Source organism: Manis javanica, chromosome 16, assembly GCF_040802235.1.
Source record: "Manis javanica isolate MJ-LG chromosome 16, MJ_LKY, whole genome shotgun sequence".
Classification (NCBI taxonomy): domain Eukaryota; kingdom Metazoa; phylum Chordata; class Mammalia; order Pholidota; family Manidae; genus Manis; species Manis javanica.
In genome coordinates, this window is record NC_133171.1 from 51,492,138 (window position 1) to 51,519,916 (window position 27,779).

General features: G+C 37.9%; 1 protein-coding gene across 1 annotated transcript; it reads left to right on the forward strand.

The window, feature by feature from the left end:
- The first annotated feature begins 3,494 nt into the window (after positions 1-3,494).
- Positions 3,495-27,779, forward strand: GLO1 (glyoxalase I). The gene is made up of 6 exons (XM_017652384.3): positions 3,495-3,770; positions 18,654-18,736; positions 21,048-21,188; positions 22,844-22,911; positions 23,585-23,674; positions 26,308-27,779. The coding sequence occupies exons 1-6, from the start codon at positions 3,687-3,689 to the stop codon at positions 26,394-26,396; spliced, it is 555 nt and encodes a 184-aa protein (XP_017507873.1). The 5' UTR covers positions 3,495-3,686; the 3' UTR covers positions 26,397-27,779.

Sequence of the window (27,779 nt, forward strand, 5' to 3'; positions counted from 1 at the left end):
TTACCAATTGTGGATACTGTTTCTTCATTGGCTATGTGTGTTGCCCATACCATCTCCCACTCTGGTTTGTCTTTTTACTTTTTATGGTGTGTTTTACTTAATATGCTTTTTTCTTATGTATTTTCTGCTTTAATTATTTTTTATTTTTGTTATTTAACATTTTTATTATTATTTTATTATTTTATTTCAGTTATTCAGAAATTCCTACCATGAATCCATAAAGATATTGTATGATATATTATTCTTTATATTTTTGAGTTTTGCCTTCTCACATTTATATCTTTAATGCACTAAGACTTCCATTTTTCTTTGTGGTATGAAATAGAGAAATCTAATTTTTAAAATATGGATAAGCTGTGGTATCGTAGCACCTTTTATTGAAAAATTCATCCTTTCCTGCTGATCTGCAATACTAGTTCAGATCTCTGTCAAGTTGTCATGTGAGTGCGTGTTTGTGTGCATTCGTTGTGTATTTCTGCACAGCGGATTACCCCAAAATTTAGCAGCTAAAAACAACAATTTATTATCTCACAGTCTCTAGGGGTAGGAATCTGGGAATGGTCTAGCTGGGTAGTTTTGGATCAAGGTTTCTCACAAGGTCGAGATTAAGGAGTCAGCTGGAGAAGCAGCCACCCTAAAGCTCTGCGGGGAGAGAACCCACTTTCAAGCTTACTTATGTGACTGTTGGCAGGTCCTTAAAGGCTTTTGATGAGAGACATTAGTTCCTGCCCAGCTGAGTCTCACAGAATTTAGGTTTACACCAGCAAATGTATATGAATTTTAGTTGTTCTACATGCACACCAACACTTGGTACTGACAGACTTTAGTTTTTTATTTTTGTTGATCTGAAGGGCATGACAGGAACCCATAATGTGGTAGCTTGATGAGTGAGAGACTGGAGAAAAAGAAAGCGAAAGAGGGCTCCCAAGATAAGAATCACAGTCTTTATATACTCTAATCTCAGGATTGACATCCCAACAGTTCTGCCATATTCTGTTCCTTAGATGTGAGTCACTAAATACACACTTAAGGGGAGATGACACAAGAGCATGAAAACCAAGGATAAGGGATCATTGGGGCCATCTTAGAGCTGCCTACCAGTTTCCATTTTACTGATCTATACCAGTGCCATTACCACACTGTCTTCTGTAACTTATATATTAAGTCTTCTTATCTAGTAGGGTAAGTTCCCCTACTTAGTTTTCAAATGTGTCTTGGCTGTTTGGGGCTCTAAGAACAGAATCTAGAATCAGCTTATTCAATTCAATGAAAACCTGTCAGATTCTTACTGGAATTGCATTACATTAATGGATTAATTTGTAAATAAGTCAATATTTTATATCCAGATTTCATTTTATTTATGTGATTTCTCTTTTACATTATTTTAGGATATTCACCAGAGGGGTTAGAGAGAAAAACAATTGGGGTGTCTTTTCAATAAAATATCTCAGACAAATTTTTTTTGTCTGGGCTTCTTATGAAAAAATTCACTGGTAATGCACAGTATATGGAGGGTTTGTGTATTGCCTCAATTCCTAGGTTTAGCAGCTTTAAGGGCTATCTCCATGGTGAAGTTCTATAGTTCTAGAACATAGAGTTTGATGGTATACCCTTCAGTAAGTTAGTACTAGGTATGCAGAAAATTTTCTGTTGAAATTCTTATCCTTCTCACCTTTTTGCAGTGGACAACTATGCTTCAGTTTGCCCAGCAACTCTCTCTTTTTATAAGAACAGCATCCCTCTTCTTCTGGGGAACTGTTTCACCCCCACTTTGAAGCAGGTGGCTCTAATCCAGGCTGCCAATCACAGTTCCCTGACCACAGAAGTAAGCACAGATCCTAATCCAGGCCAACCATAGCTCCTCCCTGGACTTTATGAAATTGGAATTCAGGGAAGAGGTTCAATCCTTCTTTGGTGACAGTCTGAGAGACTGAGAGCTTCAAGTTTGTAGACTTGTAAAATAAGCATTCCTGACAAAATGAAACTGAGATGAAGAAAGAAGCTGAGATGAGAGATGGAGATGTCTTAATGGTATCCAGGTGCCTGGTGCTAGATGCCAGGTGCAGCAGATGCATCCCTGCCTGCTTCAGTTTGATTAGGTGGGCCAATAAATTCCTATTTTGGCCAACCCTTTGCAACCCAAATTCCTGACACCATCTTCTTGCTGATTTACGTAGCCCCTCCTATTCACTTAAAAACTCTTTGTCAAATCTTATTCTTCATTTATCAACATAAGTCCTTTTCTAAGTTGTGTTCAAACCAATCGTGATCAGTCTTTTAGCAAGAGGAAGTGTTATTGAACATCTACTACACGCCAGTCATCAAAGAACACAGGGTGACCTCAAGTCTTCCATGAACGCAATTAAAATAACGTGCCTTAGCAAAATTAACATAAAACACTGGATAAAATGAAGGTTCCTGTGGCCAAGATTCTCACCTTCACCTAGCCCTGGTTGGCTAGCTCACTACACATGTATGGGCAATATGTTGTTATTGATTCTATATAAAGGGCTCCACCCAGTGCTCTGGGTAACAGGGTGGCACGGCTGCAAGGCTGCAGGAGAGCAGAGCAGAGGACAGAGACTGGGTCGGCTGTGCGGGCAGAGAGGACCAGAGGCAAAGACAGGCTTGCTGCATGCAGACTTGCTCTGAGTGAACGAGATTGTAGTGATTGACCTGCCACGGTGGAAATAAAGTTGGGCATAATCCTTTAACCTTAAGAATGTTCTGTCATTTGAATCCACAGTGAACTTACCTGGGGCTGAAACCCATTGGCAAGACAAACACACTGTAAATTATGGATATTTGGATCTTAAATAGTAAAATCATAAATCTCGAAGTATAGTGGAGGTTGCTAGAGACTGACTAGCAGTAATTTTGGAACTTGACATGAGGGAAAGTAAAAAACCTAAATGAATTAGAGTCAGCCTGATCGCTGATCACCTGCTATATGTAAAGAATATGGTGTGTTTGGGCAATACTGGGGTGAACAAGATGAGGTCCCTTCACCAACTCTAAAGTAAGAAGGAACTGGGATTAATGTACTATTGAAATTATGAAGCACTCTAGGAGCACAGAAGGTGGAGATTTTTGATGCTCACGAAAGTCCTAAAAGGAAGCTCAAAGTTCAGTAAGAATTCCAACTTTCTAGAGTTAATAACTAATGGACCCCAAACATGAATCTAGGCTGTTACTATCAGAGTTGTTTTAATTATCCTGCATTAATTGAACTGAGAGACTTTAGGATCCTTATAATTTAAAAAGAGTAACTCTCAGTTCTCTTTCCATCACATCCCAATTTCCTACCAAGTTGCAGCCCCGAATAACAGGTGGCTACTGAATTTTAATAATTTAAGCAGCAACAAAATTAGGTCGTCAAGCAGCACAGACAAACCAAGCTTTCCAGCCGCAGGGTTTGTTTGCTCAAGCGTGCCTCCGTTGAGCGCAATGCGCCTTGGGAGTTGTAGTCTCGGGGTTCAGACCCCGCGGCCGAAGCCATTGCTTCACGGGGACCCACTCAGCAGAAAGCCAACTTGCTCTCCGCGCAGTGATTGGCCGGAAGTCAGCTGCCGCCCGTCCGCGGCGCAGTCGCTGCGTCGTTAGTAAAGGCAGCACAGGCGCCGGTCTGAAGTGTCGGTTGTGGTCGCGTTCTCCCGAACCCGGTCTGTGAATACAGCAGCGTGGCCATGGCAGAACCACAGCTCGCGTCCTGCGGCCTCACGGACGAGGCCGCCCTCGGTTGCTGCTCGGACGCAGAACCCAGCACCAAGGTGGGCGCAGATCCTGCTTCTTCTGAGCCGGGGCCCCGGAGGGAGCAGATACCCTGGTTCAGCCAGGCCTGCTGGGCTGGATTGGAGCCCCTCCTTGGGCGGACCAGAGTGGCTGGGAGAGGGCTAATGGTGTCCAGTGGAGGATCCGTGAGAGGATCCATTTCTGAAGGATGTTTAAAAGATTGCAACCCAACTGGCTTTTAATTTATTTTGGGACGGTAACTGGAAGCCACGGCTAGCCCAAGGTGAGATCCCTGGTCTGGTGGTGTGCGTGTTGCCCAGGTGATACCCACGGCAGGTCAAATCCCAGCTTCAGAACTCCCGGTCCAGGTTCGAAGGTCCCTCTCCCAGCCTGGATTCAGGCTTACCTCCTACAAACTAATTCGATCGCTCCGAGTTTAACCGCGCCCAGAATTTCACTTCTGCTTGGCTTTTATGGTTTCTCACGGCCGTATTTATGCTCTCTGTGCGCGGTGGCTCCTAGGAGAGATGACCGAGTCATGGGGCTTAAATCTGAAGGGAATCTCAGAAATTCCTTCACCGACCCTCCCATTGCAGCAGAAACCCAGTAAGGGGAACGACCTGTTGCATACGGAGGCTTTCCTGCCTCCAGCTTGCGTAACATGTCTGTCCTTAAGAATCAGTGTAACTCATTCAGAATCAGTGGAACACTTAGGTGTGGTGCCTCCGTGCTTCGTCAGGATTAGACCCAGGAGCCGCTCGGAGTTGTGGCGGTGGGACCCGGTGGGTACTCACAATGTCAGTAAACGCCTTTGTATTTACTCACTAGATTCCTTGAACACTGAATATGTGCTTTATGCAGACCTCTAAGAGGGGTGGATAATTTTGGTCTCTGCTTGCTCTTTGCCTTCAGGGTGAAGAGTCAGACACCTCTAATTGCTCAAGACTGGCAAAAACCCTGTACTCAGCTTAGGGAAAATGTTTGTCACTGCAAAATTAAGGGAGAAGAAGGAAAGAAATATATCTCAAACTCATCTCACTTGTATACCCTCTAATAGTAATACTTAGTTGTTTCATATAAATTGAGTTACTTAGTATACATTAGCTTCCCATATTACTAGAGATTTTATGTACTGGACTATTAAAAGATTTCAGGGAGCTCTTTATAAAATTTGTTAAATACATTTCTTTGCACTCTTAATTTACACTCCGCATAATCTAAATTTCTCCTGGTGATTTGGAATAATTACTTCTTGAGTTCAGTATCCTGCACCCTTGAAGTACTAGGTGGGGGACATAAAATGGAATATGTAATAGGCACTCGTATGTATTGAGTATGCCAGGCCCTGGGTTGTTTTAATTACATTATTAAATTTAATCCTCACAACAACACTATGAGAAAGGCATGATTATTATCTCCATTTTACAAATAAGGAGACTCTGGTACATAGGTGTTGAGTAACTTGTCCAGGGAGGAGCCCACACTCTCAGCCTCCACCCTATTCCACTTCTAGAGACTGACTCCAGCAGTAATTTTTGAACTTGACTTGAGGGAAAGTAAAAAACCTAAATGAATTAGATTCAGCCTGATTGATGATCACCTGCTATATGTAAAGAATATGGTGTTTGGGCAATACTGGGGTGAACAAGTTGAGGTCCCTTCACCAACTCTAAGGTAAGAAGGAACTGGGATTAATGTACTATTGAAATTACAAAGCACTCTGGGAGCACAGAAGGTGGAGATTTTTGAAGGCAGCACTGACAGTGGGCACATGGTATTCAAAGTCTGGAGACCTACATTTGAATCCCCTGGTCTATCATTGGCTGCAGTGATCTTTGCAGGGCACTCGGGCTGAGTTTGTAAAAGCCTCATAGAGAGCTGCTGTCAGGATAAAGTATATGGATGCTCTTTAAACTGAAAAGTGATACAATTCAAGGTGTTATTTCACCTGTGGGGAAGCTAGCAGAAAGTGAGAGTGGACCCATACCTTGAAAGATGGATGGTATTCCCAACACCACATGGGAGGGATTCTAGATGGAAAAACATCTGAGCAAAACTGTGGTGAGTTAGCAGGAAAGATGGAGTGCAGGGCATGTGGTGGAGAGGTAGGTTACTTGTTTTTGGTTCAGGTTAAGTTTATCTAAGCAGTGGCAAAGTCTAGAATGGTAGTTTAGAGCCAGATCATGGAGACAGCTTTGATTATCACATCTAAAGAAGTTGCATTTTATGTAAGTAGTGGAACCATTCAGGATTTCAAATCTACTCAGGATTTTAGAGTAGATGGGAGGGACCCAAGCCTGGAGGTGATGAGGACACCTAAGAAGCTCTTCCAGAAGGTGAGATAAGTGATGAGGGCCTGGTTTGGAAAGGAGTGAGCAGTACTAGTAGAAAGTCAAGTTGCTTGTTGATCTTTTCATCAGACCAGAGAATGTGCAGCTGTACCACATCCTGGGCAGTCTTACTTGGCTCACTTCATAAGACTGAATATTTTTCCCAAGTCGTAATATTCTGAAAGTCATTCTTTTTACTGTCTCTGTCAGTGTCCTTTAATACAATAATTTGGAGTCCTGTTCCATCTGACTGGTAGGTGTTAGGGTCAGGGAAAACTTTCAGGGTTGGTGACACTTAAGCTAAGTTTTACCAAATACAAAGAAGGTAGCCGGGTAGAGTTGGGTGCAGGACTAGGGGGTAAATGATTGGAAAGGAGAAAGGAAGGATAATGGCCATGACTTCTAGGCAGAGAGAATCATAGTATATATACAAGCACAATGACAGCAGAGAACTGATGCAGTGATCTGCAATGAGATGGAAATTATAAGCCGTGGCAGTTGAGAGGATGGTGCACAAAACATTTGTTGGGATCCATATAGAAAATATGAGCACTCCCATTATGTTCATTTGTTTTTCCCACCCTGTAAAGATTTCTATTTGGTAATTCTATTTTATAATTAGAACATTTATATGTGTAAATAATTATAATATACATTTATTGGGGATTCGTGTTCTTTTTTTTTAATTGATAAGGATTGATTTTGAACCTAGAAATGTCATGATCGGGTTTTGATTACAGAAAGATAACTGTAAATTGCATCTGGGTAAGCCTGCAGGAAGCAGAAAGACCAGGGAGGCTGTGACAATTGTCAAGATGGGAAGCAGTGAGAACCTGAGCAAGGTAGTGATCATTAGAAAGGCAAGGAGAAAGATGCCAGAGGCATTTAAGCAGTCAGGTTGATAGGACACTGGATTGGATTATGGAGGAGTGGGGAGGGAGGAATCTAGGAAGACTCCAGATGTCTGACACAGGCAAACAAGGGATTCTAGAGGCATTCTCTGTTGGAAATATAAGGAGTATTTATTTGGGCTGTGATGAATTTGATATTTTGACCCAGGTAGAAATGATGAGTAGCCTGAGGTTAGAGGTATGGGCTTGTAAATGCAGATTTGAAAATCAAGAGGAATAATGGTAGTGGAAACACTGTTTTATAATAACAGGAAGAACAGTAATAAGTGAAGTAGTTTGCTCTGGCCAGTCTAAGCAGACAGACTGCTAAACACTTTCATGGATTATCCCACTGAATTTCAACTCAACCCTAGGAGCTAGGAACTAGACCTATCCCCATTGTAAAGATGTAAGAACTGAGGTTCAATAAAAAGAATGAATTTATGCAAAATAATGGTGGTGGAGCCTACATGTGAACCATAGTGCCTCTGAAGAATTATTTCTCCCATATGTGTATATATTTTTTCTCCCTTTGAATGAGATTTGGAAGCTGTAGGATACTGAGGGCTTGCAGGATTTTCCTGTTTCTCTTACTTGTTGTAAGAGTAGCCTGGCAGATATGTTTACTAATACAACAGGTAATTTTTAAATTAAAAAAATTTTCCTTTGTTTCTCCTAGCTCTCTTCCTTGTCTGTAGAGTAAGTATACTTGAAGTATTTTGTTGGCTGTTGAGTTATAGAGTGGGGAGGAAAGAACCACATAAAACCAATTTAGATAAGATGGACTAAACATAAAGGGAGTGGCTGAATTATTTTCTGGAACAGTTTGTCATAGTCTGACATAGATTGAATCAGAGAAGTAACAACAGGAGGAGGAAGATAGAGAAGAAAAATATATCATAACCATATTGTCCATCAACCATGTGCTGCAGCCATCACATAGTAAAATAATCTTGTTCCCCTCAGCTGCACTTGTATTTCCAGAAGGAAGTTTCACTGAAGGCAGTTGTGACTGTAAAGAATCAGGAAAAAACAAAACTTCATCCATTTTTGTTTTATAGGAGATATGATACCTAGGGGTAAAGAGTTAAGCCCTTTCCCTTTTGATGAGAATCTGACCTTCCGTTAACTCTTACTCTGTTTTCCAGGAAACAATTAAAAATGGTGCAGTATTGCTTATGGTAAAAATAACTTTGATAAATTGCATCTGGAGAGGGAGAATTCTAAGTATCTAATAGGAAGCTGGGCTTCCCTGATTGCAGTGACTCATAACGTCCCTTGTGGAGATTCTGGAAGCTCTGTCTACAGAGTTGCTACTAGAGATATTGGTTCCTGTGGCATGTAGGGCTTCTACACCAGGGTGATCTCACTCATAATCAGTGTGGATCTTCTCCCTGTTCGTGAGCCGTGCAGTGTGAGTCCTTTAAGGACTCCTGCTGAGGAGGAACGGCTAACACTGCTCTGTTGACAAGCTGTGTTTTTCTGACTGATATCCTTTCAGTGTGTGTTTGTATTGAGTCTGAATGTTTAGTTGAGCCTTAAAAAGACTTCCTGGCTGGGGGTGATCAGAAAAGAGAGTTGATGGGCTCCAAAGGAAGCTGGCTTCACTGCTGTTAAGGCCAAAACACAGGTTAGGCCAAAGAAATTTAAAATTTTCTGAAAGTTTTGGTAATGTGAGTTTGAAACTTCTCTTTTCTGAAGACTGAAGATGATAGAGGCAAGGGATTTTGATTTTGAGTAAAATGTGGTAATCTTAAAAGTTCCTTAGTAAGAGAAATGAGGGTCTTCATCACAAGATAGAGAATTTGAGAGGCAGAAAACAAAAGGCAAGCAGCTTTTTTTATTTTTATTTTTTGGCCATTGTTGTGGCCTTTTGACAAGTTTTTATTTATCCTGAAAACACACATAGTAGCCAACTATATCCAATTATTGGGGGCAATTGTATAAAATCCATTAGAGCATATCTGGGAAAATAGAGTACACATACTTTTCCCACCTCCTGCTAAGTACAACCAGCAACTCTGGACATTACATATAAAGGAAGCAGGAAGGCACTGAAAGGTGGAGAGAAGGCAGCAGACTGACTAGGGACCTGAGCCTAGGAACAACAGGTTGGTAAATTTTCTGTGTTTTCTTTTTGCCTTGTATATTCCAGACTTGGAACTAAGGAAATTTGCAACCTGGAAATGCCAATGGGTGTAGACAAAAAAAGCCCACTGAAAGCCTGCTCTCACTAGCCACAGGAGCAGGATATAGGCTGTATTTCCTGATAAGACAATAAACTTGTAGATAATAATGGCTCTACTACAACCAGGCACCACAGAAAACTGTGGCTGCAGCTCCACCTATGCCAGCCAAGTCTGAGTGAGGGATCCAGTCTTCCACCAAAGAGCCTGTAATGAGGTGCCCAACTGCCTCCTGTCAGGGTTCCATCAGATAACGCAGAGTAGGGAGCCAAGACTTTCTCATCTCACCAGACAAAACCAAGCTTCTCCCACCTTGCTGTATTGTTGGTCCCCCCTGCCTCTGACCCGCAGATAAGGGAGGAGACGCGATGAGACATCGAAGATCTGAAAGGGCCAGCCAGGGAACTCGAGGTGTAACAGCGCAAGAGTAATGCCAAAAAGGCACTCCTCATATTTATTGAGGAAATGAACCCAAACATCCAAATAATTTTGAGTAGGGGGTTGAACACATGCTCAACACAATCATTATCTGACCTTGAGTCCAGCCCTAGGGTGTGATGCTCCTCAAGGACACCGAAACCATGTGAGGGCGGTCACAAGTTGTAGGAACTGTTTTTTCTTTACTCATTCTGTTATTGATCATGCATCAGGAGTTTTAGGAGAAACAATCAGGTCATATGCATTTGTACATTTGATTTCTATATTACTTCATTTATGTATTAATCCCATCAATCCCACACTGTATCACTGGGAAAACATGGAAAACCTGAAATTCCACCCAGCTCATCAGTAGAAATAATTTAAGACAATTGTAAAAGTGAAAGTGTAGAGGGATATTAAGAGAGGTAAGGTTTCTACACTTCACTCAAATGAGTAAGATGATGACACAAAGTGATTGTGATGTTACCTATACATAATGGGACACCCAGAGCAGCAACTGAAAGAGCTATACAAAGAGTACATGCAAAAACAGCACTGATAAGTAAAAATGGAATTTTAAAAAAGGTCCCAGTGACCCACAGGGAAGGAAAGAAGAAAACAAAACAAAACAAAAATTTAAAAATGACCAACTTAAGGCTTAATATTCAATAATTACATTATCTGTAACTATACCAATTAAGGCAGAAATTGGCAGAGTGAATTTAAAAACATGGCCCAGCATATCTATATCTGAGGTGATGGATGTTAACTTATTGTGGTTATTATTTCATAACATATATGTCATCATACTGTATGTCTTAAACTTATGAAGTACTTCATGTCAATAATATCTCAAGAAAGCTGAAAGAAAAATAACATGGCCTCAGCTATGTATGCTGTCTACATGACACTCACTTCAAATATAATGATAGAAGCAAGTTAAAAGTAAAAAGATGGAAAAAGATATATTATGCAAACATTAATAAAAAGAAAGCAGAAATGGCTATATGAGTATCAGAGTAGACTCCAGAGCAAAGAAAATTATCATAGGTAGAGAAGTACATTATGTAATGATAAAAGGGTCAGTTGACCAAGAAGATAAAACAACCCTAAATATTTGTGCACCACACAAATATGCAAAAATATATGAAGCAAAAACTGATATAATGGAAAGGAGAAACAGACAAATCCATAATTAAAGTCAGAGACTTCAGTACTCTCTGACCAATTGATAAAATGAGAAAGAAAATTAGCAAGGATATAGGCAAACTCAACAACACTATCAATAAACAAGACCTGCTCAGTGTTTATAGAACATACCACCCAATAAAAGCAGAATACACTTTTATAAGCACCTATGAAACATACACCAAGGTAGACCATGGGACCTAAAACTAATTCAAACAAATTTAAAATAATTGAAATCATACAAAGTGTGTTCTCTGACCATAATAGAATCATACTAGACATCAGTGGCAGAAACATAACAGGAAAATCCAGTTTTCTAAATTAAACACTTTTAAAATAATCCATGGATCAAAAGGAAGTCTCAGGGAAATTTTTTAAAAATACATTGAACTGAATGAAAATGAAAAAGGAGTCTCAGCTAAAACAGTATTAAGGGAGAAATTTACAGCACTAAATGCATACATTAGGAAAGAGGAAAAGTCTACACTCAATTTAAGTTCCCACCACAAGAACCTAGAAACAGAAGAGTAAAATAACCCAAAGGAAGCAGAAGGAAGGAAATAATAAATAGCAGAAATCAGTGAACTGAAAACAGATAATAGGGAAAATTCGATGAAACAGAGCTGGTTCTTTGAAAAAAACAATAGAATGACAAATTTGTAGCAAGGCTAACAGAAATTACCAATATCAGGAATGAAATAGGGAATCCTACTACAAACTCTGCAGACATCAGAAAGATAATAAGGAAATACTAAAGACAACTCTATATACATAAATTTGACAACTTACATGAAGTAGATCAATTTCTTCAAAACTTACCCAATATGAAACAAGTAATTTGAATAGCTCTTTAACATAAGGAGATCAAATTCAAATTAATAATCTTCTCAAGGCATCTCTATGCCCAGATAATTTTACTGGAGAATTCTTCCAAACACTGAAGAAGAATTAACAATTCTATATAGTTCCTTCCAGAAAATTGAAGAGGAGGGAATCCACTGCAGTTCATTTTATAAAGTTAGTATTACCCTGAAACCAAAACCAGAAGACATGAAGACAGTACCAAAACAAAACTATAGCCCAGTATCCATTGTGTACTTAGACATAAAAATCCTTGACAAAATATTAGCAAACAGAATTCAGCAATATATAAAAAAGAAACACCATGACTGAGCAGGGCTTTTTTTTAAATATGCAAGGCTGGTTCAATATTCAAAAATCAATTAAAGTAACCTACCATATTAGGAGACTGAAGAAGTCAAATCACATCATCATATCAATTGGTACAGAAAAAGCATTTGAGCAATCATCACCATTCATGATTTAAAATTTTTTTTCAGGAAAAATGGTAATGGAGGGAAACTTTTTCAACTTGATAAAGAGCATTTATAAAAAACTTATACTTAACAGTATACTTAATGGTGATGCTTTCTCCCTAATTTTGGAGAACAAGTCAAGGATATCTGCTCACACCATTCTCATTTGACATAGTGATGGAAGTTCTAGCCCAGTGCATTAAGGCAAAAAAAGGAAGTTAACAGTCATACAGATTGGAAGGAAGAATAAAACTGTCCCTATTTTTAGATACCATGATAGTTTATGTAGAAAATCCTAAGGAGTCTACAAAAAAACCTCTTCTAGAACTAATTAGCTCAGCAAGGTCGCAGGATACAGGGTAGACATAAAAAAGTCACGTGTTTCTGTATACTAACAAAGAAAACATGAGCACCACCATTGAAAACAATTTCTGAACAAAATTAAATACTTAGTATGAATCTAACAAACATATAGGATTTGTATGCTGTAAATTATACAATGCTGATAAAATAACTCAGATTTAAATAAATGGAGAGACATACCATATTCATGAGTAGAAGATTCACCATAATAAAGATACCAATTCTCCACAAATGGATATACATGTTTAACATAATCCCTATCAAACATTTTTTAGATAGAGGAAATATTCTAAAATTTATGTGGAAGGCAAACCAGAATAACTAAATTTTGAAAAGAATAAAATGAATCAGTCTGCCTGGTTTTAGGACAGTTACAGTAATCACTACTCTGTACTTTTGGCAAGGAGAAAGACACAGATTAGAGGAACAGAATAGAGAACCCAGAAATAGACCCATACTTATAAGCCCAAATATTTTTGACAAAGATGTGAAAGCAGTTCAATGGATAAAGGGTAGCCTTCTCAACAAATTGTGCTAAAGCAATCCAATATCTATAGGTAAAAAAATGAAGCTTTACCTAAATCTCATATCTTACACAAAAAACAAAAACAAAAACAAAACCACTTTAGAGGTGCTTAAAGAGATCTCAATTTTGGTCCACATCCCTGCCTTGCCTGTATAGTCAGGATTAGATCGGAGGCACCTAGGGTTTGCACTAGGAACATGCTTGATTGTGCCTTTAAAGTCTTGTTCACAGTAGTTTTCGGTTAATTAAACTTGGAGAATTTCCCCCCAAAATGTGATCATTTCTATTCCTTTTTATAAGGCAAAGGAGCAAATCTCTATTACCTAGCAGCCAACCCAGAACACATAAAGGTAGTTTAGACATAAAAGACACATCTTATTTTTATTGTTTTGAATTTAGAGCACGATAAAGGAAAGACCAAGTTAAGAATTGTTTCATGAGACATGAACGTACGTTTTCCTTTTTACACACAAAATATCTTTATTTTAAACAATATTTTAGAACCATAGCAATAAATGGTAATTTTTAGGAGTTTTTAAAGAAAGGAACTTTTTCTCAAGATCGTTGAAATGTTTATTAGAAATACAGAGTTAACAGAATATTGTGGTGCTAGAAAACCATTATCTAAGCATAGAATAACTAGATCATTTTATTAAAAACCCTCCTTGTTTTTTATATCATCCAAATAACACTTTCATAGCAAAGAATAAACTTGTTTTTTTGTGAACAAATCCACTAACATTGAGTATACCTTTAATTTTTTTGCCATGTATAGGCTTTATTAGGGTTAAAAAATGGCATTAGAGTTTATATTACATCTGTATATTTACTTGGAAATAATCTGTTTACCATAGAGTCTTCTCAGTCAGAAAAATGTATATCTTTCCATTTTTGCTTTTTTTTGAAACCTTTTTCCATATAATATTGTGTAAATTTAGGGTGTACAACATGGTGATCTGATATGTGTGTATATTACAAAATGATAGTACAGTAAGGTTAGTAAATGCATGTATCACCTCACATAGTTACTTTTTCTGTATGTGGTGGCAACTGTTAAGATCTACTCTTTTAACAACTCTCAAACATACAATACAGTATGATTAGCTATAGATAGCTCTTTTAAACTTTAGTATTATTTTATATGTTTAGATAGCTATAATACATAACTGTGTTAATAATAAGATTAAAGGCATTAACATTTTTGAGATATAATTAATCTTAATAGCATATTAAAGGGAACAAGGTATACATATATGGATTCTGCTTTTTAAACTTAATATACTATGTGCATAGCCCCTATGCCATATAATGTACTTCTAAAGCAGCATTTTAAATGTATTCATAAGATTCTATGATATAATTCATGTAACTATTCCTTTGTTGTTAGAGGCAGCTTGGCCAGGGTGGTTGAAAGAAAGGACTTTGGAATGAAATTGCTTGGGCTGGAATTTTCTCACTGCCACTTATCAGCAGTAAAATGGGAATGGTAATACGTATCAGGGTCTTTGTGAAGATTATGTGAACTCATTTCTCTAAATTACTTAGAACTGTGGCTGGCATGTAGTTATTGTGTGTTGTGATGGATGTCATTGTACATAAAACTTTGTCAGAGTCAGAGTTTCTGATTATTTTCTTAGATACATTTTTTAGAAAGGAGCCATCTTGGTCAAAGAGTATGAATTCTTAAAGGCCCTTGAGAGCCAAACTGCTTTCCCGAAAGGTTGTTATCCAAAAGAATAGGAATAGGATAGGCTAGGCAGGGTCAGACTTGTTCTACAGTACTTTACAGAAAAAGAAACTGTGCTAGTTACATGGTTTTGAGTGTAGCCTTTATGGACTGAACAGAAGTAATAATAAAGTCATTTGTAGTCTAGCAATACCAATGTTGGCACTAGAAAGATGTTGAAAAGGCAGAATAGAACATGACCGGTGCGTTGGTGGCATGGTAAACTGGGTCATTACAAACCAGATTTTAAAAGGCAGTTTTTAGATTTTATACTTTTTTTTTTTTTTAACTGAAGAAGAGACCAGTGATGTTGGATTCAGCTTAGTTGGAAAGAAAAATGCAGTGAAAATTCATTTACTCATTCAACAAATATTTTTTGGGTGCCAAGTTCTGTCTGTCAGACATTTGTAAACAAAACAAACATCCCTGCCCTTATGGAGCTTATATTCTAATGGAGAAAGAAAAACATAAAAGATATAGTAAATAGCATATTAAAAGGTGACAAGTGCTATGGATTTTTCATCAAATGAAAAAATGGGATAAGGAGAAGGGATAGGATAGGCAGGGCTATCAGACTTGTTTTACAGTACTCTACACAGCATCTGTAGAAGAAGAAATCTGTGCCAAGTTACGAGGTTCTCAGTGTAGGCTTTTTTGAACAGAAGTAATAACAGTCGTTTGTAGTCTAGCAATACCAGTGTTGCTACTAGAAAGATGTTCAAGTGGAGAGTTACAGTTTTAAAGTAGGTAAGGCCTCATTGAGAGGGTGACATTTGAGCAAAGACTTAAGAAGATTAGGAGAAGTGGCTCTGCAGAGACCCTCAGGCTGGAATGTGGCAGACAAGTTCAGTGAACTGAGACTCGAGTGGAGCAGAGTGCGTGCAGGGGAGGTGAGGTCTGAGACGCAATAGGAACCAATCATAATGGGCAATTGTAAGGACCTTGAGGTTCACCGAGTGACACGGGAGCCATCTCAGGTTTTTGACCAGATTAGTGACATGATCTGAATTAACTTTTTAAAGGAGCTGAGAATAGACTGTAGGGGGCAAGGTGAGAGAGGGGAATACCAGTCAGTCTGGGAAGGAGGTAGAAGAGCTGGGATCAGGGTGCTAGCAGGGGAGGCAGTGAGAAATGTAGAGTAAGAGAATTTAGGGAGATTAGTTGGAGGCTATTGTCCAAGAAAGGAGACAGTTCTTAAAAATTGAAGTATAGTTAATATACAGAATTGTATTGATTTCAAGTATACAGAAAAGGAGAGTTCTGCTGATAGAACTGGCAACCCATGGCTTAGTGGTGAGGGAGGGAACTAAAAACGCATTAATAAATTAAAAGTCCGGAGTTCCAGGGACCATCTCTGTATGGGACAAGTAGTATTAAATGTTTGTAGATGTTTGTAGAAATGTCCTTGAATCATCAAAATAAGATCAATATCTACATTTTAAGACTGATAAGTAGATAGCTGAAGTTTTCTATATGCAGTGGTAACTAATATTTTCAGATAGTTTTAATCATTTGAATACCTGTTTATAGGTCCCACCAAGCTCACCAGAGGTAGGGAATGACATTGAGGTGTGGTAGTTTTCTATTGCAGGTGAGTGGCTTAAAATAACACATTTATTATCTCATAGCAGTAGGTTATATAGTCTGACAGGGGTCTCACTGGGCTAAAATCAAGGTTACTGACAGTGCTGTGTTCCTTAGTGGAGGCTCTGGGGGAATATCCTTTACCAAACTGTTTTAGGTTATTGGTTGAATTAAATTCCTTTCAGTTGTAGGACAGATGTCCCAGTTTCTTTGCTGGCTGTTACCAGAGGCTGTCCTTAACTCCTCGCATGTGTGCCCATGTATCTCTGAGCAAGCAGTGCCACCTTGAGTCCTTCTCTCACTTGGCATCTCCCCGACGTCCTCTTCTGTCATACTGCTCTAATGCCTTCTCCTTTGGCCTCTCTCTCTGTCTCTTCTGCCACTTTCTGCTTTTAAGATATCATATGATTTCGTTGAAGCTACCTGGATAATCTCCTTATTTTAATATCAGTTGATTAATAACCTGAAGTCCTACTGCAAAGTTCCTCGGAGTAATATCTAAATTAGTGTTTTATAGGATAACCAGAACATCGTTAGGATTTAGTCCTTGCCTACAACTGCCCACAGAGACCTAAATGCACTGGCTGTGCACCAAGGCTGCTGTGAGGAAGGCACCTATTCTGTCCCTGATAAGGCCTGCCGGTATTCAGGCCTCAAACATCACACACCAGGTTTTGGCCTGGAGGCAACCTCCTTACGCAAACATGGGAACTGACAGAGAAGTAGCAGTCACTCTTACTAGCCAGGTGAGGGAACTGTCTACTTTTGTAGCGTTCACAATACCTTGCTTTAACGTGTGCTTAAACAATACTAGGAAGTGGAATTGGTTTTGCTGCTTTTGTTTTGCTCTCACTCCATGGCAATCACAGAGTGACTTGGAACATGCTTTGCAACTGTGTTAAACAGAAGAGCAAGGCCCACTTGTGAGTGCCAGGCCAGAGCCTGCACGTTAGAAGCTGCTTTCTCTTTTGAGCTGCTTGCTGAAACAGACCTTTATGAGCATAGCACCTAGCTGAGAAAAGCAGTCCAACCATTTTAGAAACATGGAACTTCAGGGCTAACTTCCTTGTATATGACTGACTATAAGCTGTTAATGAAGAATTAAATCACTATATTCATTAAGATCAACTTATTAAAGTACTTTTTAGGCTAGTTTTGTTGTAAATGAGAATTCTATTGCCTAAGTGTACATTTTGGTTATTTAAAAATTTAGCAAAGTAGAAGAATATTTCTTAATGATGTTGAATGAATAAATGAATAAAATCCATTTGTTATGTTACATGATATGAGTTATAGGGAGGGATGTCTGCATGGCTGCAAAGGAAGAGTACAGAATTACCAGGCCCATTTTATGGCGACCATGGGTATGGCAAGAATAAAAATCTGTTCGGAAGCACAAATGTAGTTAACAGGCTCATGGTCTGGAAGGTACCTGTAGAAGACCTGATAGAAGGAGATAGAAGGAGACGTGAACTTAGAATCAGAAAGCTATGACAATTAATTGCCCTGTGTGTGTTTCTCATCTGTAAAATGGAGTTATTCATATCTGTAGATAATAGTACCTCATGGTCATTGTACCTAACAAATTCAAACCTCTAGGCACAAAGTATTATTATTAATGCTAATAATAATCTTAGCTCCATGAATTAATATACTCTCTATTCTTTTATCAGTCAAGGCAAGCCTTTTGTTTCCTGATATGTAAATTGGACAGTTTCACAATGGTGTAAGAGACAGTAACTTTTTACCCTTTTAGTTATTTAGGAGTCTAGGATTTTGTGAGTAACTTCTTGCTATGGTGACCAATGAATGGTTTTGGAAGGGCATTTCTGCATTCATTCGACAAATTTTAGTGACTGAACTTTTTGTTTGTAATGTCACTGTCTCAGTTTGGCTCACCTAAAAGCAGACTGGAGGTAAGGGTTTGGTTGTAAGAAGTTTATTTGTGTGGTATTCAGAGAAAACTCTTTGGAGTGAGACGAGGAGGCAATGAAAAGTGTGTGAGGGTAGATTACCACTGAGGGCAACTGGGCTTCAGTCCTGCTGGGGAACCTTTGAGGGACGATGTCCCTCTAAGGGGCAAGGGAGCCAGGTTTTTTATTCAGTGTTGGTTGAGGGTCATTCCTGGGCTGTAAACCTTGTGGCCACACACAGGGGCTTATTCTTGTGACAGCAAACACCTTTGGGCAGGGAGCCACAGGAAGTTGTAGGTGGTAAGTATGGGAACATTTTCTGGGTAATTTCCATGGTAGGCTGAGGGGACAAAGTTGCTTTCTTCTTAAACATTGTGTTAAAATGGTAAGCTGTTTTTATCTTGGTATAAAAAGCACAATTAACGTTGTTAACAAGTGGTAAAAGTTAAAGGTGTTTAATAAACACTTCTGCTCTGCAGGATTTTCTGTTGCAGCAGACCATGCTGCGGATTAAGGATCCTAAGAAGTCACTGGATTTTTATACTAGAATTCTTGGGATGACGTAAGTAGCTGTTGATTGCACCTGTAATGTTTAAATGCAAAGCTGAGCAAATAGAGGAAATGTTTTCGGATCCATTTAAAAAATGGATAACATTTGCTTCAAAAGTCACAAAAGTTCCGAGAGTCTGGGACTAGGCTCTACTGGCCAGGGCTTCTGCAGTTCCTCTTCTCTATCCCAGCCAGCTTCACCCAGCAAGAAGACACCAAGACTTGCATTTTGTCTAACTCCCTTCTCTCTGAGAGCTGCCAGCTAAATCCTTGATGAGTCCAGATGCTTTTGATGTTATGGCCACTTTTAGCCTCTTGTTAACTTCAGAAAAGATACAGATATAAAGACATATTACTTAGAAAATGAATGAGTTTTACCTAAAACTGACCATCTGTCCCATTATAGGATAGGGACTCTTTTGCCTAGTAATATCCACTGATCTTGTAATCCTGAAAGCATATTTGTTTTTTTTTCTTGATTTGTAGCCTTAAATAACATGATGTTTTTTGTTTTTGATAATTTAACATAAATAAAATCAAATAATATTTCATTTACTGCCTACATAACCTCCATGGACATTGAGGGGAAAATTCAAGTAATGGAGTATATATCTGTGTTTGGATCTAAGAGTCTGACCGGTTCAGGAAAATACAAAATGAAAAGTAATAGCTTCCTTCTCCCCATCCTCCCCAAGGATAACTGCTGTTAAGCAGTTTCTTGTAACTCTTTCCAGAAAAAGTAGTTTTGCATATACTTATGGGATATTTAAAAGATAGAATGAAAACAACTATAGTGAAAACTTGCTACTTGCCAGGTACTTCACAGTTATTTCAGTCTCCATAGTAGTCTTGCTTATGGCATAGCTTAAATCTCCATTTTACAGATGAAGGAAGAAGCCAAAGCTTAAAGACATTCTAAGTTCTGGGCCTCAGATTCCATAGTGGGTACTTGGTAGAGCTGGAATTTGAATCCAGGTCTGATTGACTCCAGTGTGACCTTGTTTTCTTAAAGAGCCCCCAAATAGATTGCAACCTGACATTATCCTGAGAGAGAGGCTCAGCTGAGAAAAGCAAGTTGCAGCAGGTTTGTTGTAGTCCCCTGTGAGGCTTGTGCCTTTGGCTTTATTAGGTGCAGAGATAGTTTTCATGATTGAATTAGCTGAGTTATTTGATACTTTATTATAAACATGTTAGAGAAAATCTTATTTGTGATAAGTCAATGTGTGGATCTCAGTGGGTCAAGGCATATTACCTAGTAGTAATAATTAAAATACTTGAAACAGAACTCTAGAAACTTCCCATTTGCTATGCTTCAACCATTCCCTCTTATTGATTAGGAATAAGGTCATCTTTGAGCATGTAAACCTCAGTAATCTAAAGGAATTTGTATTGTATGCATCCTCATTCTGCCCTATTCCTTGCAAAATAATCTTACACTCTTTAAATGCACTTTATAGGCCACAACTTCAGTTACCTTTTTTTAAACTTCAAGATTGGTCATTCATGCACTAATTGTCTCATGTCAGTCTCTCCTTTGCCACTGGCTCTTCCCCTCAGCCTACAAAAAGTGTAAGTGTTGTCTCTTCTCTGATAACTCTTGCCCTCTGCTTTCTTGCTTTCCTTCCATCATCACCAACCATCTATATATATAGGTAGACAACCCTTGTTATTTTCCTTGCTCACCTCCCATCCTCTCCCAGTCCAGGGCAGCCCAGGTTCTGCTGCCCCATGCTGCTGAAACTGTCCTCATAGGACCTTTGCTTATCTGGTGGCCTGTTCTCAGTCTTAATCCTGTCTGACCTTTCTGCAGTATTTGGTACTGGTTAACTACTTCATTACTGACATTCACATCTTCTGTCATATTAATCTGGCCTTCCTTCTCTCTTGTGACCTATCCTCAATTTCTTTTCCTAAGAGTTTTGGCATAATAAGAGCTCACTAAATGTATTTTATTTAACTGAATATCATATATCTAAAAGAATAATGAGGTAATGCATTATATTTTTTACTTAAAAAAACAATTTTCTTGTGAAGGTACTATTTATAAACAAATACCGTAATTTAAATTAAATTTCATTGTATTTGAAGAATTGGTGTCACAGGAATTTGCGTTTAAAAACTTTTTAATTTCACTAATATTTACAGATGAGTAGGTTTTTTTACTGAGATTTTTTCTTTTATCACCTCCTGCTTTTTCTATTAAAATAGCTTCAGAACATACAGCTCTTATTCTTAGTAGAACTCGAATATTGGCATGCTTATTTTAGTATGAATTAACCTTATCTATTGTTAATTGATTCAGGCTTCTTCTTGTTTAATTTCAGGCTACTCCAAAAATTAGATTTTCCCACTATGAAATTTTCCCTCTATTTCTTGGCTTATGAGGATAAAAATGACATCCCAAAGGATAAAGGTGAAAAAGTAGCATGGGTATTCTCCAGAAAAGCTACACTTGAACTAACACAGTGAGTACAAGTGTTTATCTTTTTATATATTCTGCATTTCTTTTTTTTTTCTTTTGGTATCATTAATCTACAGTTACATGAGGAACATTATGTTTACTAGACTCCCCCCTTCACCAAGTCCCCCCCACAAACCCCATTACAGTCACTGTCCATCAGCGTAGTAAGATGCTGTAGAGTCACTACTTGTCTTCTCTGTGTTGCACAGCCCTCCCCGTGCCTCTCCCCCTTATACATGCTAATCATAATGCCCCCTTTCTTTTTCCCTGCCCTTATCCCTCCCTTCCCACCCGTCCTCCCCAGTCCCTTTCCCTTTGGTAACTGTTAGTCCATTCTTGGGTTCTGTGATTCTGCTGCTGTTTTGTTCCTTCAGTTTTTCTTTGTTCTTATACTCCACATATGAGTGAAATCATTTGGTATTTATCTTTCTCTGCCTGGCTTATTTCACTGAGCATAGTACCCTCTGGCTCCATCCATGTTGTTGCAAATGGTGGGATTTGTTTTCTTCTTATGGCTGAATAATATTCCATTGTGTATATGTACCACATCTTCTTTATCCATTCATCTACTGATGGACACTTAGGTTGCTTCCGTTTCTTGGCTATTGTAAATAGTGCTGAGATAAACATAGGGGTGCATCTGTCTTTTTCAAACTGGGCTGCTGTATTCTTAGGGTAAATTCCTGGAAGTGGAATTCCTGGGTCAAATGGTATTTCTATTTTGAGCTTTTTGAGGAACCTCCATATTGCTTTCCACAATGGTTGAACTAATTTATATTCCCACCAGCAGTGTAGGAGGGTTCCCCTTTCTCTATTCTGCATTTCTTAAAACTAGTTTTCCTTACTTACCACCTTAATTTAAACTGGGTCTACCTAATCACTTTGCATTTGTAACAGTATATTTGAGTGGGTTTTTTTTGTGGATCTTGTGGTCTTTATATTTTTCTTGGGACCTAGGTAGGGCAGGTGAGATAATTTCACTTTTGGATAGAGAATGTGAGACTGCAGTGGCTAGAGACTTGCTGAATGTAGCTAATAAATGTTTAAGCACTACCACTAAGGTCTTCATGATTTCAACGTTTAAAAATGTTGAAATAGGTATTCCCTTTCTTTTCTATTCTTTATGTTGTTTCTGTGCATTGTTTAACAACTAACAAAAGAGTGTTTATTTCTGGGCATGTGAGTTTGTGTATCTCCTTATTTGGAACACCTCTAGAATCAGACAGACATGGGCACACACATCTTGGCTCTGCTAATAGCTCTGACTGAGCAAATTATATCACCTCCCCAATTGCAATCTCATTTCTAAAGTGGAGACTCAAGTCTAGCTCATGGAGCTGTTTTGAGGATTTAATGAAATCTTCAAATAAATAAAGTCTCTTCAATAAAGTACTTAGCACAATACATGATAGTTGCTGTTTAATCATTATTGATCTAACCAAGATGTCTGATTTTACTATCTCCTTACCCTACTTAAAAATCACAGTTTTTCCATTTTCTCTGTCTAGAGTTGAAAACTGAATATTTGCAGTAGCAGAGATTAGACCAAATATAATAAGTAGCATATATACATGCTAAGATTTAGCAGATCATTGCAACTTTTTTTTCAGAATGTTGTTCTGTAGGTCACTCATAATTATGTTTTCCCTCCTTTTGTAGCAACTGGGGCACTGAAGACGATGAGACCCAGAGTTACCACAGTGGAAATTCAGACCCTCGAGGATTTGGTATGTACATTTATTTGTATGTATATATTTCGCTTTGTGTTATTTTTGCATTGCATACCTATTTATCATAAAAATAAATCTAAAACATTAAGTATAATTAATTTATTAGAATTATGGTTATTTCTATTTTCCATACATAATTTTATTTAGGAGTTTAATTTTATAGTCTCAGTGCAAGTTTTACATTTACTCTCTGATGACAATTTTACTTTTTAGTCTTAGTATTATATTCCCAGGAGACTGTTTAATTTAAAAAGCAAAAACTATGGTTAATAATAATCCTAATTTCTGCTAGCATACACTTCTTCTTTGATCTAAAATTTCTCAGTCAAGATGATAGGATTATAGACTTTTATTGGCTGCTGCATAGTCATTGTCAACAACAAATCTATTAAGTATAAGTAAATAATTATTTCTTAACAGACTGAAATAAATATGAGCTAATATTAGGCTTTTTTAAAGTAATTTATAGTTCAGAGCAACTAATTTATTACATCCAACCAGTTAGATTCTTGTTCTTTATTATAGGTTTTGAACCCACTTGATTCAGTCTGTCTTTGGGTGCCTTATGTTTTCAAATAAATTACTTTCAGAAGGTACTTGTGGCTCTTGGATACCCTGTTGTAATTATTTCTTCCTTCTCTTTACCTTGTTTTGGGGATGGTCACCTAAGGTCACATTGGAATTGCTGTTCCTGATGTACATGGTGCTTGTAAAAGGTTTGAAGAACTGGGAGTCAAATTTGTGAAGAAACCTGATGATGGTGAGTCTGCTCCTTGTTTTCTTCTGGGCCTCTCTTTAGTTACATAACATTTACAAAGCACCCACAGAGGGTACTTTTGTACCAAAATTCTTCCGGTTACAAGTAACTTTGAAGAAATGTTCTTCATCCAGCTTAAGGAAAGAAGGGAAATGACTGGAAGAATACCTGGGTATCTTAAGGAACTGAAAGGAAGCAATGAGAGTGGCTTCACAAGGGACTAGACATGGAAAACTTAGCCTCCCTCTCCCACCCTTTGACCCTAGGACATTTTCTCATTGGCCACCAGCTCCCCCTAGTTCAGGTTGTATCTAGCCCCAAAATAAGTTCCTTAAAGTCTTGTATCTGCTATTAGTATAACTGCACCAAATCTCTTTAGTTAATAATTTTCTGGTAATTTGTTTTCTTCCTTTTACAACCATTGCATGTCCTTAAGTTTTAGGTATGTCTCTTGAAATAATATGTATCTGGATTTTGTTAGATTTACATGTATTGTATTTTACTTAATCCACTTGTCATCGTAATTTATTGTTTCAATTTTTATTTGAAGCACTTAACTGTTTCATTTTAATCCTTAGTTTTTTTCCTCAATAAAAGATTTCATATACAAATATCCTCCCCAGTAAGATAAGTACTTGCTCTACCATATCCCCATCGTGTTATTATTACCCAGACTGTGACATTGTTGATTTATTTTCCTTACCTAATATATATATATATGTGTGTGTGTGTATATATATATATATATATAAAAGTATCTGATCACTTTTTCTCCACATATCTTATGCAGCATCTTTTGGAATTTTCTATCCCTTTATTAAGTACCTCAACCCAAACTGTTTTCAAAGGATTTGTGAGACAAAACTTTTGAGCTTTGTATTCCTGAGAACCATGCCTTTATATATGAATGACAGTTTTGTTGAATATAAAATCTTAGGTTTATTTTCTTTTGATCCAGAAGATACAACTCCAATGTCTTATTTTTCAGTCTGGTGTTGCTATTGAAAAATCTGTTGTCTGATTCATGTTCCTTTGCATACTATCTTCTGTTTTAATCTGGAAGCTTTTTATATTTGTTATTTCTTCATCCTTACTGTCTTTCTGGGAGATTTCTTCAAACTGGCATACCAGTTAGCTAATTTTTCCTCAAATGTATCTGTTCTGATATTCATCTTTTATGTTCTTATCTGTTGTGTTCTTAATTTCATCTATTATAATTTTGATCACTAATTTTTGCTTGTTTCCTTAAATATTTTCTTGATCTTGTTGGTTATATTTCATATTTCTCATCACTTTTACATGTTAATTTTTAGTCCATTGGTCTAATGTTTTTGTTCTTTTGTTTGAACAGTAATCCAGGACTTTTTTATGGTTATGTTCCTCAAATTGTTGTTACTTTGATCTCTGAGGGTTTTTTTATTTGTTTTGTTTTTTATTGTAACTATTAACCATTCTAGTCCATCAGGCGATGCGAATGGAGGGAAGGCATACCCCAGTTCTTAGCAAACCAAATGATCTTAGAAAGATGGGCTGGGCAGGGGTTCGTGGGCACCTGAAAATGGGAGTTAATTCTGCAGAACAAGTCTTGAGGTTGGATTTTCTTCCCCCTTTGTCCCTCAGGGAGAAGCAGTATTAGTAGGAGACACTTCTGCAATGGGCATTCCTTAGCCTGGTGGGGTGGAAAGTGAAGGCTGGGGAGATCAGCTGGTTCCTTACAGACACAAGGCTTTGTACTGCCGTTATTTACTCTTGACAACAGCTGAATCAGTAGTTTGAATCCCTCCACATACACAGAGTGTGGGTAGGAACAAACAAAATTTCTGTTTATTCTCCCACAGCTCTGATGGACTGCCTTCTGGTCCAGGTCAAAACTACCCACTTTCACATAGACTGGATTAAAGCAGTCACCCCATCCCCACCTATTCCTTTCTACAATCATTACCCCATGGGGGTGGGGGGGGAGCGAATCTCACTTTTTTTTTCCTTCTCCATTTTTCTTCTGTATACCTTGGGCTGATTTTGGGGAGAGGAGCCAGAGACAGGAATCAAATTAATTCAGCATCGTTGTCCCAAAATAGATTTCTGAGATCACATTTTTCTATTTAAGCAAATAGCTCTACTACTGAACCTACGAGCCTCTCAACCTGTTACAAATTCCTGGGAGAAAAAATCTGATTAGCAGAGCTGGGGTTACCTAGAATAGTGTTTAAAGGGTTTGTCTGACCCATTCTTCCTGGGTCTTTTGGCTCTGTGGGTTAAGTCATGCTACCTGCTCCTTCCAGCACCTCCTTGTTTTCTTTTTCCTCTTTTAAATAAGGTAGTTTCTATGATTACTCAACTAGTACCATGAAATGATACTATGAAGGTGAAGTAACCACCTGATACCTAAAAGATGTAGCCAGTCCCACAGTTTATTTCAGGAGAGTTGGTTTCCAGCTATGTGTATAAGATAGAATGTTAGTCATTCTGAAAAACATGTATTTGGGCAATGCTGACAATATAATTTTTTAAAATTAGAATTATAAACAGGATAATGTACTTCATTAAAATGCAAATTAAAATTTTCAATTAAAGCATACTTAAAATTTTAAGTTTTTAACAGTCTTTTCGGTAATGAAAATCATGTCATTTTACAGGTAAAATGAAAGGCCTGGCATTTATTCAAGATCCTGATGGCTACTGGATTGAAATTTTGAATCCTAACAAAATGACAACTATTATTTAGTTCTCTGAAAGTACTGCTTTGTGATTTCAGTGAAGACATTGTGGGAGGTAAAAAATGAAACAGAGTACTGAGATAACAGAAGCATCTAGGAATAATGGATCATTGTCCCAATTCAAATTATTATTAAATTTATTTCCCTTTCCCATTTCAAATATGTTTATCATCCAACTGTTCAGTCAGTTCTAGTTTTAAAGTAATGCTTTGTCTTATGTCCTTGAATGTAGTTGAATAACTTTCCTTTTTTAGGTAGTAATTAGAATAATTCCCTCCAGAGGCTGCATTTGCCTTCTGTCTCCTAAGTATGACTTCTCTACAAGTCTGCCTTTGAATCCTCACTTTCAAAAAAGCATTTAACATGTTTTTGTTGTGGTTACCTTCCGGGATTTCAGTTCCTCAGAAACACTTTTCACAGTGGAAAGTAAAGAACACTGAACAAAATGAAACTTTGTGTGTACTTCAAAGAGTATAAAGTGTTTATTTTACAAAAGAGAAGGTACTCTTGGGAGCAATTTAGAATTATGCTGACAAGGATGCTGATAGAAGAACTAATTTCTTCTTATTTACAAAGTACTTTCAAAGTTCAAGGACGACCTTCTTTATTTTGGGGTGGGGAGGAGACTTGGAATATGTTTTGAGTATGCAGACACTGTACTAGGCTTTATCTCACCTAATTCTCCCAACTATCCTGTGAGAAAGAAAGCAGGTTAGACATGTAAAAAAACTTTAATGAATCAAAGGCAATAGAAATCGGCTCATGTACTCAAGATCTCATCATTTTCAGTCTGTCGATTGTACCTCAAAAATTAGTACCTCGCAGTCCCTCCTCTGTTAGTCTCTGTTGTGAAAACCCTCAGTGGGTTTGTGCATTGTCCTTTCAGCTCTCAGGCCTGGATACCAGCACAGGGAAGAAGCAGTGGAGGAAGTCTCTAGCACATAGCTACTCTGGGGATGCCCATTATTCCTGTGCAATAGTGCTTATATTACTTGTGAAGAGCCCCTACCCCAAGGTCTTACTAAAAGATGCCAGTAATCATTTAGGATAAATTATGTTCAGTGATAACATAGCTTAGTTATCAGAAATCAGCTCAGTGTTCATCCCTGCCATGATTGACATTTGGTAGGTTTTAAAAAATTGAACTGATCATGAAAATCTCTTATGTGCCAGAGAATACAGACATCCAGAAAATACAAATCTCTATTTAGATTTTCTCTTGTCCTAGTGGAAGACCTTTGGATAGGCCCTCCCAACTGTGCTTACATGCTAAAAGCACTTTACCTTTCCTTTTTGGATGGAACTGATTATGTGAGCAATTCGAACAAATAGTAGCACTTATAGATTGAGGCAAAATAAAATTTTACATAGGACTGTGTTTAATTTGTAAA

Excerpts from the sequence above, each read along its gene's own strand:
- GLO1 (XM_017652384.3), top strand. The coding sequence starts at position 3,687 with ATGGCAGAACCACAGCTCGCGTCCTGCGGCCTCACGGACGAGGCCGCC. Across the intron at positions 18,737-21,047 it reads ACTAGAATTCTTGGGATGAC|GCTACTCCAAAAATTAGATT; the intron begins GTAAGTAGCTGT and ends GTTTAATTTCAG. Across the intron at positions 23,675-26,307 it reads TGTGAAGAAACCTGATGATG|GTAAAATGAAAGGCCTGGCA; the intron begins GTGAGTCTGCTC and ends GTCATTTTACAG.